The 15293-nt window shown below is 36.9% G+C and overlaps 1 protein-coding gene across 1 annotated transcript; it reads right to left on the bottom strand.

Annotated features, from left to right (window-relative positions):
• Nucleotides 1-25: 25 nt before the first annotated feature.
• On the bottom strand, nucleotides 26-1144 carry LOC116774007 (distal membrane-arm assembly complex protein 2). The gene is made up of 2 exons (XM_032666613.2): nucleotides 613-1144; nucleotides 26-509 (listed from the first exon to the last, which is right to left on the bottom strand). The coding sequence occupies exons 1-2, from the start codon at nucleotides 1020-1022 to the stop codon at nucleotides 83-85; spliced, it is 837 nt and encodes a 278-aa protein (XP_032522504.2). The 5' UTR covers nucleotides 1023-1144; the 3' UTR covers nucleotides 26-82.
• Between the last annotated feature and the right edge of the window lie 14149 nt (nucleotides 1145-15293).

Here is a 15293-nt window from a genome sequence, read left to right on the forward strand (position 1 = left end):
TATATATTCAAAATAAAACCATATATCTTTTCTAATAATTTATTTCAACCACTACATAACTGACTAGTCTGAGTGATATTTTTTATTGCTTATCATGGGCTGCAATTAAAAGTCCTGGTTTAGATGACTCTAGCAGCGACAGTGCTGCCTGTACTTCAACATTATCCCCTGGATCAGTAATAGTGAGATATTTCAGGGCTGGCATTCTTGCCAATGCATATATACAACCCACACATAATTGACATCCCTGTAGATCCAAATATTCTAAAGTTTCACCATTCTGTCCCGCCAATCGGTCTAAACACCACACATCTACATGTTTATTGTTCTTAAGAGACAACCATTTTAGGAAATTTAAACCACTCAAGTTCTTTATCCCTTCATATCTGATACCATTGTGATGAAAGTTTGTACAATCGACAGCTTCAACATAATAACCTTCCACAAAATGATCCGGTAGATTCAGTGTTGTTATATCACCAGTAATCCATTGTTTTTCATCTTTGAGTCTAAAAATATTAAAGTTAAATATATTATGCAACTTGTAAAATTTTTATGACATGATTTTTGTAAATAATAATAACACAATTGTGGATAAAAGGAATTGTATACCTCACTGCACATTGTCTATATGTAAAGAAGTGCACAGCTGCTAAGTTAGACCCTAAAGCAGCTATTCTTTCAGTTAAAAATTTTTGATTGTGTATTTCCTGTAGAACTTTCATACTAGCCCACCATTCCTTCACATCATTCACAGTTAATTTTGGTATTCTTTGCATGGCATTTAGTATGCTCATGCTGGGTGCCTTTTCTACAAAAATAGATAATTTGCTATTCCATTCTCCATCACGCTGTATCCAAGGTCTTCGCCATTCAGGATATTCCTTTCCGTATACTTTACGAGTCGGTCGCGATTTGGCTTTCGCTTCTTCTCGATCGTAAATAGATTTGTATTCGCAATAATTTCGAGAGGAATTATACAAGGGGCGAATTAAAGTAATTCGTTTTAAATTTAAAGTCATTTTGATAACAATTTTATACTAAAATTTTTACACGAACAATATTTTACACATTTCTTTAGTTTTTTAAGCTTAATGTCCTAAAAAAGACGAGTCTTTGATCTATCACAAATCATTGACAATTGGCATTAAGACTGTCAGTTATTAATTGATAGAGGTACCATATTTGACATTTAAAAAATCTTTGTAATTATAATTCCGACAAATAAAAACGTTGACTTGGATAAAATATTCTACAATTCCATTGTGAATGAAACCATAACATTAGAAAAAAAGATTATAGTTTCCTATAAATATGCCAAAAAAAAAATGTCCTATTTGATTAAAAGTAATGTAAAAGACCTTATATTATATACTCATTTTTCGATTGAATTATTAAAATAACAATTAATTTAACTAAATTAATGAATTATGAGATGTGTCCAGAAAACAAAACAGGATACATGGTCAATGAAAAGGTTGAAATTTTTTCAATCCTTATTATTTATTAGTTTCAGAGGTCCCAACTTCATTGAAAATATATATTTGAGTTTTAATGTCTTATATTGGCGATCTTGGGCTGTCGGTGATATGTAATAAGATTATAAAAAAATATATATTAAATATAAATTTATCTTTAAATTGAAAAGCCAGACTATATGGAAATGAAACCATTTTCACAAAAGCATGGTAAATATTTTATGTTTTGACTTTCTAAGGCCGCCATTTTTTTGACAGTACTGTTTAGGTGTTTACTTTTTTATTTGGTATTGTTTATTATTACACTTACGTGAAGGTGGGAGTCCTAGGCTTTTCTTATTTTACGAATTATTAGAATGTACAAGTTTATTTTAATAAGTTTACTGTTAATAGATTTGAGAAAAACGTTGATTTAACAGTACTGTAATATGCCGATAAAAAGTGACAATTTTTTGCCTTCTGAGATATCTATAGATGTTTCTCAATTATTAAAACTTTGGATTACTGACGAGGTAGGTTGTTTCTATAAATAAAGCTTGTTACAATTTATAATAGTGTGGTATAAATCATTCGAGTAGTAAGATACAAATAAGATAACAAAAATATAGGTATTAAGGCTTTGAAGGAATGAGGTGGTCACTAACGATAACCACCATGACTATTGCTATAAATAAAACTAGGATGATTGTGAATGTTATTTAATAGACAAATCACCATTACAAAAGTACAAAAGTAACAAAAACTATATATTTTTTTATGAAAATTTCCAAACATGTTTTTATTGTTGTGTAGGCAAAGAGGCACATTACATCTACTATACTGCCATACAGCATGCACTAGAGATATTTTATTGCTACAATTGCAGCATCTTCTTGATGTGCTTCTTTCAGGTTGATGGCTACTGGATTCCAGACAAATTTCCTGAGGGAATGTAGGTTTGTGGTGTTTTATAAATGCAGGTCCTGAAAAAGAGGCTGCAGAATTACTGCTGCTGTTCACTGAAGCTGGCCTGTTTTTGTCTCTGATATATCATGGTGCCAGTAGGCCCCAATATACTTCTCGTCTGAATTCTTTCAGAATCAGCTGGTCTAGGTCTGGGCATATAGAGGAATACAAGAAAACTATAAATCATAAAAGCATTGAGACAACACAACAATCAAGATAGTGAAAAAAAGTCCTATGCCATCACTTATTGGGTTTTCTGTCAATAGCATAGCTTCCTTTGAGCTGATCAAATTTGTCAACTAAATTCATGTTTGCGTTGTAGTGGATGATGGCTTGAGGACAGGACACTTCAGTACTGGTGCCTGTGCCTGGTGGTTTTCCTTTTCCCACATTCTTCGAATCATGGTTGTTTGACAGAATAAAGACTGATCTCTTGTCCCTCCATTTACCCTACCATCCGGTAGGGTAGACCAGGGTCAATTGAAACATCTTTGAAGAAATAGCTCGCTAAAGCCATGTATAGACCACAGCGTATTAGAAGCTTTGTTTTAAATAAACTTTAGTTATCTAACTAATTAACGGCTGAGGTTTAGGTGGCAGTATTTGGTTTTATATGGTCATCCAGTGGGATTTAAAAAAAATGGATATTGTTTCAAATGACCCCATACCTGGGGCAGTGAATGGGGTCAATTGTAACACTGAGATATAAAGAACATTGTGCTTTTATTTATGTGTTTATTTATTTAAAATCACATGCATTTAAGATTTACATCAACATCATTTTAAACTTTAGAAAAAGTTAAAAGCATTCTATCGCTCCTTTTATATTAAATAAAGTTTTTACGGATTCATCATTTTGCAATTCTGAGAGTTCTTCTTGATACTGCATATTTGATATATCAGTCGAATCCACTTATATTGGCTGCATCATTAACGTGACCATTTATTTTTTTTGGTCAGAGCGGGACATCGGATTTATATATGTAATAAAAAAAATATTTTAGTGTTTTACAAGTTTTTTATTATAGAATAATACAGAATAATCAAATCACTAAACATATAATAGATAAATAGGCACGATTAAATCGACAAATCGTATTTTTGTATTTGTCGGCTGAACAAATTTGCTTCAAAATATCGGGTCTTGTTTTTATATAAATGTGGAACTCAGTGCATGATATATTTATATTAATCTTCGTTATTAAAATGGCCTTCATCACTGAGACACTCAACTGTATTTTGTCACTGGTCCATATTTTATTCATTTGAGAAAAAACTCTTTCGACAGGTGCGTTACTTCCAGGCAGACACATGACGTACTCAATAATTGTGAAAAAGTTTCTTAAATTAATATTATCGTTACGAAAGTCCTGTAATAGTTCGACCCAACGGTTTTCAGTTGAAACTTTCTCAGCATTCCAGGCAAGGATTTTTTCGTTCGTCGCAAAGTTAGAAATAAGTGCAAATTTGTCAAAAACTGCCGTATCTTGGCTGCTGCTAATAAACCCTTGCGTGATCAGTAAATCCAGCACTTTCCGTACCTCTTCCCACACAGGCATATTTGATAAATTTGCCCATTCAAACACTTCTAGTTCCGTGTTGAATTGACACCACTGCTCCAAGTATTGTTTACTTGTTTTATAAAACTCCGCCGCCGTCGTTTTTACATTCTGCTGGTCAACAGCAGCTTCTCCTTCTTGTAATTTAACATTATTACGGACGATTACGGACGATGTGGGGAAGGAAAATCGTATTCTCTTTTAGTGCAAGATTATCTCTAAGACGATTAATTTCCATAGCGGACTCTAAGGCTGATACATTTTGCCCTTCGATTTTCAACACAGCTTCATGAAAGGTCGCTGCTTGTGCGTGCAAAAAGTATAACCACAATTCTGAGGTGGGATTTTCGAAAAACGTTTTCAAAATATTTGGACATTTATCGATACTCAGGAAATAGTTTTTCAAAGGCTGAGACATTTTTATAACTCTTTCAAGCGCTGGCATTAACGCAAGCCACCTTGTTTTACTGTAGCCCAGCATTTTATGACACTCTGTCTCAGAAGAATCACAAAACTCTTTCAAAGCTTCCACTCGAACGCTGTAGATGTAGAAAAAAAGAGAAAATTTTCAATATGATGCATTCAAAGTCAACGGGAAGACAATCAGCGGCAGTTTTGATTGCGTTGTGGACTATGTGAGCTCCACATCCAATTCCAATAAGCTGTCTGCCGAGTGATTGGTTCAATTTTGAGTAAACATTATTACTTCCTTTCCAATTTTTTTCCCCAAAGTTGCAGTTCGTGTTGTCTCCACAAAAGGCCACAATTTTTTTATACAGGTCATTAATACTTCTTTCAAATAATCGGCTATAATATCCGAAGTTTCGCCTGGTTGCTCCCGAAACTCTAATACCTTGACTTTCACACCTTCGTATGGTAAAAAATTGCAAATCAAAACTGGAAATAATTTAGTTGAGCCATGGTTGGAGGCATCCGTTAATAGAGTAATGCAGTTTGCTTTACATAAATGCTCTTTCAAATCCTCTGTAGCCATAGTTGACAGCACATTTACAACAATAGCTTGAGACTTTGTTCGTGCACATCTACATTATTTACTGACAGATCAACGACGACTTTATGTTTCTGTTTTGCCTCTCGCATTGGTTAGTATACATAATTATTTTTTTAATAATGACAAAATTTTTAAAATAATAAAATAGCAAGATCCGATTTCTTGGGGTCCTCGTGAAGCTTCTGACTCGTCCCAAACAAACATGTTGGCATCATCTGTCTCCATGTTGTGGATCCCAAACCAAAATGTCCAAAGCTGTCTTTTGTAATATACAATTCCAGTACTCAGCACGGGGGTAGGTAAGGTTTCCATTAAGTCAAAGGTGATTACAGTGACTTCACTTGAAGATTTTGCCAAACTCGTGTCATCTTTTAATTCCTGTCTGGCACTATCATCTTTCCTCAGGTGTAATTTTTGTTCACGTTGTAACTCTTGTTACAGCTGTTCGTTCTCAGCACGTTTAATTTTGTTATTGAAGAGATCACATTTTTTACAAGAGTCACTGATGGGTGCGTGCAAACGTAATTTAAAACATTCATTGAAAATTTTACTGAATATAAAAGATGAGGCAGGTTCATGTGTATTATCTTTATAGAGAGCATACATTTTTTCAAGGTTTAAATCTGGAGAAAAGAATCTCCTATTCTCGCTTTTATGTCTGGTATAATGAGACTCATAGACTGGAAACCTGCTAATGAATTCTTTTACCTCTGTGATGTTATGATCTGGTTTTTGTTTAATAGATGTTTGTCTACCTTTTTGATTAACAGGTGGAATATGTTGAATACTTTTATGTCTTATCACACACGGCCATCAGAAACTAGAAAGGTTCTTAGAAAGAATTTTTTACACACCTGTATTTCAACACCATCATTGCCCAATAGATGGTAAATATGTGTTTTTTGCCTTCTTGATTCCTCTCTTCCCGTGTAATTTCTGCATTTGTTTGGGGTTAGTTGTAACATCTATGGGGGCATGTAGTATCAACAATACAAAACGAGAGTTTTACATGTTTAATAATTTATTCTCTTCCAAGTTTGCTTCGTTTTCAACGAATAATAAGGCAATTAACAATAATAATGAGGTACTTCTTTAATTTTTTTTTTATTAAATAGTTAACTGAAATATTTTTTTTCTGTAAGTAATAAACAAATTAAAGATTTTGCTTTTTAACTATTAATTTTGCTTTTCTTTAGCTTTATTATTATTTTCTTTTTCTTAATCTTTCCATCATATTCAGTTGTCAAAGCTTCTTATTCTGGTGTAAGAACAGCGGACTTTCTCTTGCGCCGACTATTTATATTTGTTTTCCGTGGTGGTGTCTTTGGTATTGGTCTAATCTTCGACGGGGAAAATTGGTTTTCACGTGAACAACTCGGAGTTGGTATGTTTGCAGTTTCTACGTCACGTATAATTCCAGTCGTCATCATCATCATCATCATCAGCCTGTACTGGTCCACTGCTGAACATAGGCCTCTCCAATTGCACGCCACTGAGATCTATTTTCGGCTACTCGCATCCAGCTCCTGTCAGCTATCTTGTGTAAATCGTCACTCCACCTTGCCTGAGGACGTCCTACACTACGTTTGCCGAGACGGGGTCTTCACTCAAGAACTCGTTTGCCCCAACGGTTGTCGGTTCTGCGGCTAATATGGCCAGCCCACTGCCACCTCAGCTTGCTAATCCGGTGGGCTATGTCGAAGACCATCGTTCTCTGCCGAATCACCTCATGTCTGATGCGATCCCTCAGAGAAACTCCGAGCATAGCCCTTTCCATAGCTTGCTGAGCGACTTTAAGTAGGTGAATTAGCCGTACCGTTAGTGTCCACGTTTCGGCACCGTAAGTCATTACGGGTCGGACGCACTGATTCGCACGCACTTCCGAAACCCAGCCTGTTCCGGTGGTTGGAATTCGTCGAGTCTTTGCGCAAGACGATTTGTGATCACTCTTAAAAACAGCTTATAGACGTGGCTTAGCAGGGAAATGGGTCGATAGTTCTTCAGCAGGGATTTGTCTCCCTTTTTGAAGAACAGGATGGCCACAACCCTACTCCACGCCTCCGGAGTTTTCCCTTCGAAGAGGACAGAATTGAATAGCTTTTGGAGCTCCTTCAGTACGGGTTTACCTCTGGCATTCAACAATTCTGTTGTTATGCCGTCCTCTCCAGGGGCTTTTCTATTTTTAAGCTGCCCAAGAGCGATCTCGATTTCGCCAATGCTGACTTCTGGCAGATCTTCAGAAAAGTGGCGTGTTAATGTGGCTCTAGGATCCTCACACACGGGATCAGACCGGGATGTCTGCGATGCGTAGAGCCGGCTATAGAAGTCTTCCACTTCTGAAAGGACTGCCGGCATTGAAGCAACGACTTCTCCACTTGCTGTAGTCAACTTCGTCAGGTGGCTTCTTCCAAGAGATTGTACGAACACTTTTGACCCCCGGTTCAGCTCGATTTCTCTCTCGATCGAAAGAGTATTAGAGCACCGGAGATAGTGTCGTACGTGTCTACGGATCTTTTGGTTTAGAGTCCGCCTTGTCGACGAAGTGACGGGTGGGTTTTCACGTCGTTCCTTCATTAGCCCTAGAGTCTCCTCAAAAAGTTTGGACTTCCTACTTCTACGCTGCGTTGCACAGAAACTCGTACCCTTCTTCCCTGAGGATCCGAACCACATTCCCGAAGTTTTGGTTTACGTCCGTTGTGGTTTCCACGGCAGCGAATTGGTTCTCCAGATTTGACTGGAACGTTTCGGATCTTATTATGGAATGGAGTAGGGTATGTCGGAGCCTGGATTTCATCAGACGGACACGTTCAGCCTTAAAGTTGATATTCAGAGAGCTTCATACCAGTCGGTGATCACTACCGGTATTAAACCTGTTGATCACGGAGACGTCTCTGAATATGTGCTTCTTATCCGCCATGATGAGATCGATCTCATTTTTAGTCATAGTATCGGGGGCTTTGCCACGTCCACTTCCTTTGGGGCTGGTTCTTGAAGAACGAGTTCATCAAGAAGAGACCCTCTCGTTCCAGGAAGTTAACGAGCATTTGCCCCCTATGATTCCTGCTTCCAAATCCATGGGATCCTACTAACGATTCTTTGCAAGTCCGTTCTCCCAATTTAGCGTTAAAGTCTCCCATAACAACGTTGTAGTGAGTCTTAGTAGTGTAGTGGAGGGCCTTCGATATAACATCGAACATTTCTTCCACTTCACCATCCGAGTGTGTCGAGGTCGGAGCGTACACTTGCACCACCTTGAGGCTGTATCTCTCGGTGAGCATTACTATGAGGTACGCTACCCTGTTCGACACACTAGACATTTCCACAACGCTATCGGATAGGGACTTATTTACCAAAAACCCCACGCCACCTTGGGATTGTTGGTTTCCCTCGCGAAAGTACATTAGGTGGCCCGTTTCAAGGGTTACGGTGTCCTCCCCCGATCTTCGGACTTCACTTCACCCTAGTATGTGCCACCTAATCTTCCCAAGTTCCATCTCGAGTTGCGCCAGATGCTCGTCAAGCCGTACCGTGCGTCCGTTGTACGTCGCCAGGGTCAGTTTATTTTGGTGGCCTCCCGTAGCCCGGAGATTCTTCGCACCCCCCGTCCCGCCGTTACCATGGTCGCCACCATTTACTAGGAATAGCGGGACCGCCGAGAACTGGGGACCGTGGCTTTTTTGTCGTACCCATTGGATGACTTGCCCATAATCGCCACGCTGGGCAGGCGGGTTGGCGATCGCAGTTGAATGATGTTCGGTTTTCAGAGACCGGTGCTGCCCGGTCTCTGTAAAATGTATACTCCCTTAGTCGGCTCTTACGACACCCGCGGGAAGAGAAGGGGTAGTGACACCTGTATTCTAATCTGCCGTCACTACACAGCCAATTTCAGTCATGCTGATATGTAAATCAGGAATCGAATCTAACAGTTCTGGATGTTCAAGATTCAACGATCAAAGAAGGAATTAACTTTAGTCTTATTAAATGATGTTGCTCGGCTCATTGATGTCGCTTTTGGAGTCCTTAAAGACAGGTGAGGATTTCTGCGCATAATATTTTGAAACCAGTCCGGACCAGCACTGTTATTCTGTTGCCAAGAAGGGGGAATATTTTTCAATTTGACGCATGAACGATTACATAACAACAATTAGAAAAGAATGTATTTGTATACTATAAGTAAGAAATAACATTAAAAGACATATATTTATAAAAAGTTTTTATTATTTAATAATTATAATATACATTATTTCAGTATTCCGCATTTATTTTTCGCATTTTTTGCACAAATACTCAATTTTGTTTATACACTTTCCACAAACAACCTTTTTACATATTTTGTAGATGTTATTGCTCCTGTTTCTTTTACAAAAGCCAATTTGGCAAGTCTTGCATTCTCCCGAAGTACTAGTACTAGGTAATGGGTGATTATAATCTGTGTTTTTGTATTTTTCCTTTTCTCCTTCTGCAAATTATTTGGCCAACTGAAATAGATAATCTTTTCTGGATATTTTTGATCCAGTACACCCTCTGTATGAGATCCATGCGTATATTGCCGCTAAGTCTAAAATGTCGAAGAATACCTGGAGAGGCCATAGAAAAGATGCTGCTTTGGTGGTATATTAGCGAGCCATTTGGTCTACTACGTCAACTCCAAACTTTGTCTCATTGTAATATGCTATTGTTTCTGGAGTATGTTTTTTATCGTCTTTTCAAAACACGACGTGCTTCATCGTCAGTACAACTCTTTATATGATTTATCATTTTTTTGGTAATAATCAAATGAAAAGCACTGCTTACGTTTCCTTCCATCACATTTCGTTTTGCGTGGCTAGTAGGCCCAGCGATGTCTTTGATGATTTTGTAGGAAGGATATCGACCACTTGATCCGCCCACTTCCAATTATGTCCAAGTTGTTCCATCTACTGCTATTTCTGTGTCACAGAATGCCTCTTAATTTCGGGAAGTTTCCGTTATACTAGTTTCATTCTCAGATTCAGCATCGGATAGGATACGCATTCTTTTTCTGTGATAACTTAGCTTTTGAAGGTTTTCTTCTTTACTGTCTGATGATTCCTTTGCTTGCATACTTTCATCAGATTCCAAAATCTCGATCTCATACTCGTTTTGAATAAAATCAATATCCTCTTCAGAGCCCGAACACTCCTCACTAATACTGACTATTTTATGAAAAATTTTATCTCCTCTTCTAGACATATTTAGATGAAAAAAGGGCTATTTGTCAAAAAGTAAAAAATAGAGGTTTACAATAATATTCAACACTTGAACTAAGCTACTGAAACCTAGAAAATCTCTTGGCACTCAATTTATATTCTGCGTTTCGTTCTTTCTATAGTTGCTTTTCGTTCTTTCTATAGTTGCTTTTCGACATTTGTTTATCACTTGTTTTATTTGAAATGACGATACGGATAACGTAGATAAAGGATAGGAGTATTGTTGGTACATTCCTATTTACTCTTAGTGTGGCTTTGCGTGTTTACTCAAATTTTTGTCTATAATGCGAGCGCGTCAGATTAACGCATATCGTTGAGATAGGTATACCACATAGAGGTGTTAAAAATTTCAAAACTTTTAAAGAAAATAGACTTCAATATATATTTCCCTTGATCAATGAATAAAAGTCATTACAAGAGAAAAAATAAAAATGCAAACGATTTCTGTAATTTCCCTTACAAAATTCAAGATGCGTCAAATTGACGCGCCCCGTAAACCTAGTGTTAACATAGGCCGAAATTTTTACTCGCCTTCCAAATACTTGTTTTCTAAAACTTCAGCTGCAGCTAACTCATATACTTCCTGGCTTTGTATTGCCCGCTCTGTGTTTCTCTGATACACTCTCATTCTAAAAAAAACAAAAGAAGGTAGATTACATTACAAATAACATACATCAATATGGGGGCAAGTTGTAATATGTTACAACATGCCTCAAGATTTTGTTACCATTAACTCCAAAGCATAGTTCTTAATATTTAATTCATTTACTATTAAATCAAGTTAGCAATCTCGAAAACTGTTACAATACATACAAAGATAAATTTGAATACCAAATAAAATACAAAAAGTTCAAATAAGTCGATAATAATAAAGTTAACCAAAAGTTTACGTAATCAAAATAATACGTTACCTTTATTCATTCATTCGTTGATTCGTTCATTTCTAGAAATATTTTTGGTTGTACTAGTTTGTGTTAATTCTGATTTCGGTTTTGGCGCTGGTGTCTTTTTAAGTTTTGCTAAAAATAAACTAGGGAATTCTGTTGAATTTGTGAGTTTAGGCGTATTTACTATTTGTGAGAATAAGATTCCAGAGAGCCTTGCATCTCTATCAGCAATTTTTTTAAATATACAGTCCCGAAATGGGGAGGGCGGGGCTGGTACTAACAAATTTTGTATTATGATTTATATTTTCGTTGATGATAGACTTTCATTTTATTTTTTATTGAAAATATGCTTTGGTTATTCAGTTATGATATTAATAACTAAAATCATCGGGTATGTAAGTGCATCCAGGAAGAGAGCCATGAAAACCAAAAAATTCATTTGTTAATATATACCCTACATGTGGGGCCAATTTTAACGGAGCTGGGGTAAGTATTTACGTAAAGGGCTATTATTAACAGAGACTAAAATTTATCAAATACTGAAATGAAATATCACTGAGATTAATGAAAATGTTTTTCTTTACGTATTTAAACAGCGTTACATGATAAATATTGTATTCAGTAGCAACATCTTTATATTTCTTGTTTTTTACCAGAACTTCAGCTGCTAGCTCAAATACTTTTTGAGACGTAGACCCCCTTGTACTGTTCTTTTTATAATTTTACATTAAAAAAAAAAAACATTTATTGCAAAAAACACTCGCTCAATATCTCACACCTACATATGGGATAAGTATTAAGATGTTAATACTGATCCCACTCAATTTGTTAATTTCAGCCACATGGTCACTTTTTATATTTGATCACTTACAGAAAATAAACTAGTCAAAACAATAATTACAAACAAGTATAATAGTTTGAAAATCAATTAAATACAATCCCATTTTGGATAAACTTTGGTTAAATTTTGCGATAAAAAATCTTAAATCAATTTATTACGAGGTACAAAAAGTTTGTTTACCTGTCAATTCGAGATTATCAAGCACAACTGTTATTAGCGTCGGCCGAACGATAACTGACAAGTTAGGGCACGTTCGGCTGTGTATATAGTAATATTCTAAACCGAGTCTCATTTTTTTATTTCTCTTTAAGTTTGGCGAGAATAAGCTTGTTAATTCTTACCTCCATTAAAACCAGCCCCGCCCTCCCCTACTGCAACATGTGGTTCTTAACATTTAATAAACTTAATGAGCTAATCATCAGGTCAATTAGAAAAGTGATGTTCCATAGAACAAGTAGACGCTCTAGAGTAGATTTGCAAATTTTAACCCTATGATTATATCTAAAACAATTTATAACATTGTATAAGAGGTACTTTGTCTTTACTGAGACGAAATTGGTATATATCTAGTTTTATAAATTAAAAACTAAATGATTTTTTTTAATATAAAAAGAGGAGGTAACCTCAAACAGATTTTCATTTTACAACGCAACTAATCACAAATTTATGTCTGCTAAATACGTATCGACTGAGGGTGCGAGAGAAATGAGGATGAGTCTCTGTTGAGTCTGTCCGGCCACCGACGAGCGGCGGCAAACCGACAACCGACCGATGGCGACCGTCCGGCGACGCCTGCACCGATCATTCTATGGGACGTCACCGGCTCGCGCCACTTGGCCCCGCCTCCTTGTCAGATATTTCTAATACGGCCCCTTCTGACGGCAAGTCGCTCCCGAGCGCACTTTGCTAGGGTAGCTCCTCACGGTCCTGATCATTGTTGGTGCCATTTTTATCTGAAATGCAACATCGTCTTAGTAAATCATTTTGTAACAAGATTTGTGACAACAATTGACATCGCCGTGTCACAACTGTAAGCGTGGACTTAAATAGCTATGACTGGAGCAGGAGCATTGCTATCTAACAGTTTCAATAAACAGAAATCCCAACTAGTGAGACGTCACTATATAAAAACTATGCCAGCAATTATAATCTTACCAACCCACACCATAGATAGTTTGCTTCTTGTCTGGTCCGTAAGGTGCATTGATGATTTCACCCTTAATTTTATTGTTGGTAGCCTCAATGGCTTCATAGCCTCAATGACCAGGTCCACCGATATTGGTGCTAGTGACTGAAATCCCTCAGCCATTCATCCTTTCGGTGCGTAGCAGGCCTTAGGATTGAGGTTATTTTTTTTAAGGAGGTTTTCTTCCTCTTGGCTCAGGCGATTAAGACAAGGCCACCGTTCTTAAGAGACATGACCGCAAATTTACGATTTGTAGAAGTCATTACCTACCTCCACGAGAGCTAGCCGCTAAGCCTGCTTAGTAGGTTAGTTGACTGCCGCCTACGGTTCGGCGTCCTCGTTCTTTAGCACCACCCGGGGGGCACGTGTAGGGTGGTGCTTAGGTAGCTCCTACAGACGCGAACAACTTCGCCCCCCTCATTTGAAGATGAGAGTTTTTTAAACAATTCTTAATTTGATATACTTGTGGAAACAAATCTTACTACTCCTATTATTTCCACGGCCCTGACTGGTATGTAAGCTTTTAAATCGTTGTTGGTATGAAAATCGCAATTATTAATAAAAGCATTGGCGTTTATTGTTTGTTCCAACAACGCTGTTTGTTTGCATTAACTCGTTTAATATTTTTTTAAGCCCTTGACTTCATTTTTGAATAAACTGGCAAGTGTCAGTGGATTTTGGTTACCAAGTTAATTGTCCTTAGTGCTCTCAACAAAAACGGAATACTCACCCTTGCTTGTACTTCCAGGGAATACACGTGTGTATATATGTTAATAGTAGGGTTTATAACAACTGTCCTCACTGTTACTGTTCCGCGAAACCTCGTCTCCGGAATAATGTCTTTTAGGGGGTGGAGGCCTACAGGCACCGTCCAGGAGGGTATCCCCCGAGTATTCATCCATATTTTACACTATTTATACTTTTGCTTATTATTTACAACTACTTTTTATAACTCATTAAATTAAATGTTTGAAAAACTTTAAATTTTCCTGCTTGTTCTTTTCAAAAGCCCGCCATAAATACTGTATACCAGTGTTGTGTTGCCAACTCTAATAGCTGCTTGACCGTCATTACATTCTTCGCTAGCACTCATACTCACGATTGCTACAAGAAGTTAAATGTAAAATATGTTAAAATGTATTTTATTTACAAGTAATTCAATTACTGCCATACCCTGGGTGGAAAGGAGAGCAGCACTATTCCATTTTCTTTACAAAAATCTATGATTGAAATATGTGATGCATGGCGGGCAAGCAGTAACAAGCATTTTTTTAATCAATTATGGGCTTGACTTGTCGTTTAAAATGTTGTAGAAACAGTAAAAATCTACTAGCATTCCCAGCTCCAGCCAAATAACATGACCGGTAGAATACCGACCTAAATTTAAAGGTTTTTGTGAAATCTCATTCCAAGATTCCAATAATTCTTACAGCATCTAAAACATTGAATTGCTTCCAAAAGTCTTTAACAGAAAGCTCATTGTTTTGTTTCATAGCTTCATGTAGATGTGTAAATGATCGAGTTGTGTAGTAAGCTTTAAATGTTTTATTGACTCCCTGGTCCATTGGTTAAAGTGAGCTGGTAGTGTTTGGTGGCAAAATTACAACTTCCACTCGTGGATCGAACTTGTCTTGTTGTCCGATGGCAAAGCCAAAATATTCTTTAGCTTAGTTACTAATGGTGTCAAAATCCTACGCTGCTTTTTAAAAGTAATGTCGCCACAAATGTAACAGAATTTGTCTGGATCATTTTTCACTTTCTTGACATGATTTAAGAATCACACTCAAACAAGAATCACTCGAAAACAGAACAAAACACTTCGCTCTTCAAATAAACAAATTCTTTCAAACGGAACATTAACTTTTTAATTTTGTGTGTAGTGGCTGTAACACGAAAACTAGATCTGATAGAATCAAAATGAGTATGACAATAAAATGAGGGTAGATAAGTAATTTAAAATTAGAAAGTACCTTTCTTGTTACAGAATTTTGTTAACCAGTGTAATAAATACATGGTAGGAGCAGTTAAACACGATTGACCGTTTTCTAAACATCCAATCCACTTCAGAGTTAAAAAATGGTATTGGCCTTTAGTCATCTGTATATTTAACATGTACTTAGAGAATTCATGGATTATTTACAACCATGTAAACAAAGA

Source organism: Danaus plexippus, chromosome 20 (assembly GCF_018135715.1).
Source record: "Danaus plexippus chromosome 20, MEX_DaPlex, whole genome shotgun sequence".
Classification (NCBI taxonomy): domain Eukaryota; kingdom Metazoa; phylum Arthropoda; class Insecta; order Lepidoptera; family Nymphalidae; genus Danaus; species Danaus plexippus.

Excerpts from the sequence above, each read along its gene's own strand:
- LOC116774007 (XM_032666613.2), bottom strand. The coding sequence starts at position 1,022 with ATGACTTTAAATTTAAAACGAATTACTTTAATTCGCCCCTTGTATAAT. Across the intron at positions 510-612 it reads TATAGACAATGTGCAGTGAG|ACTCAAAGATGAAAAACAAT; the intron begins GTATACAATTCC and ends TAATATTTTTAG.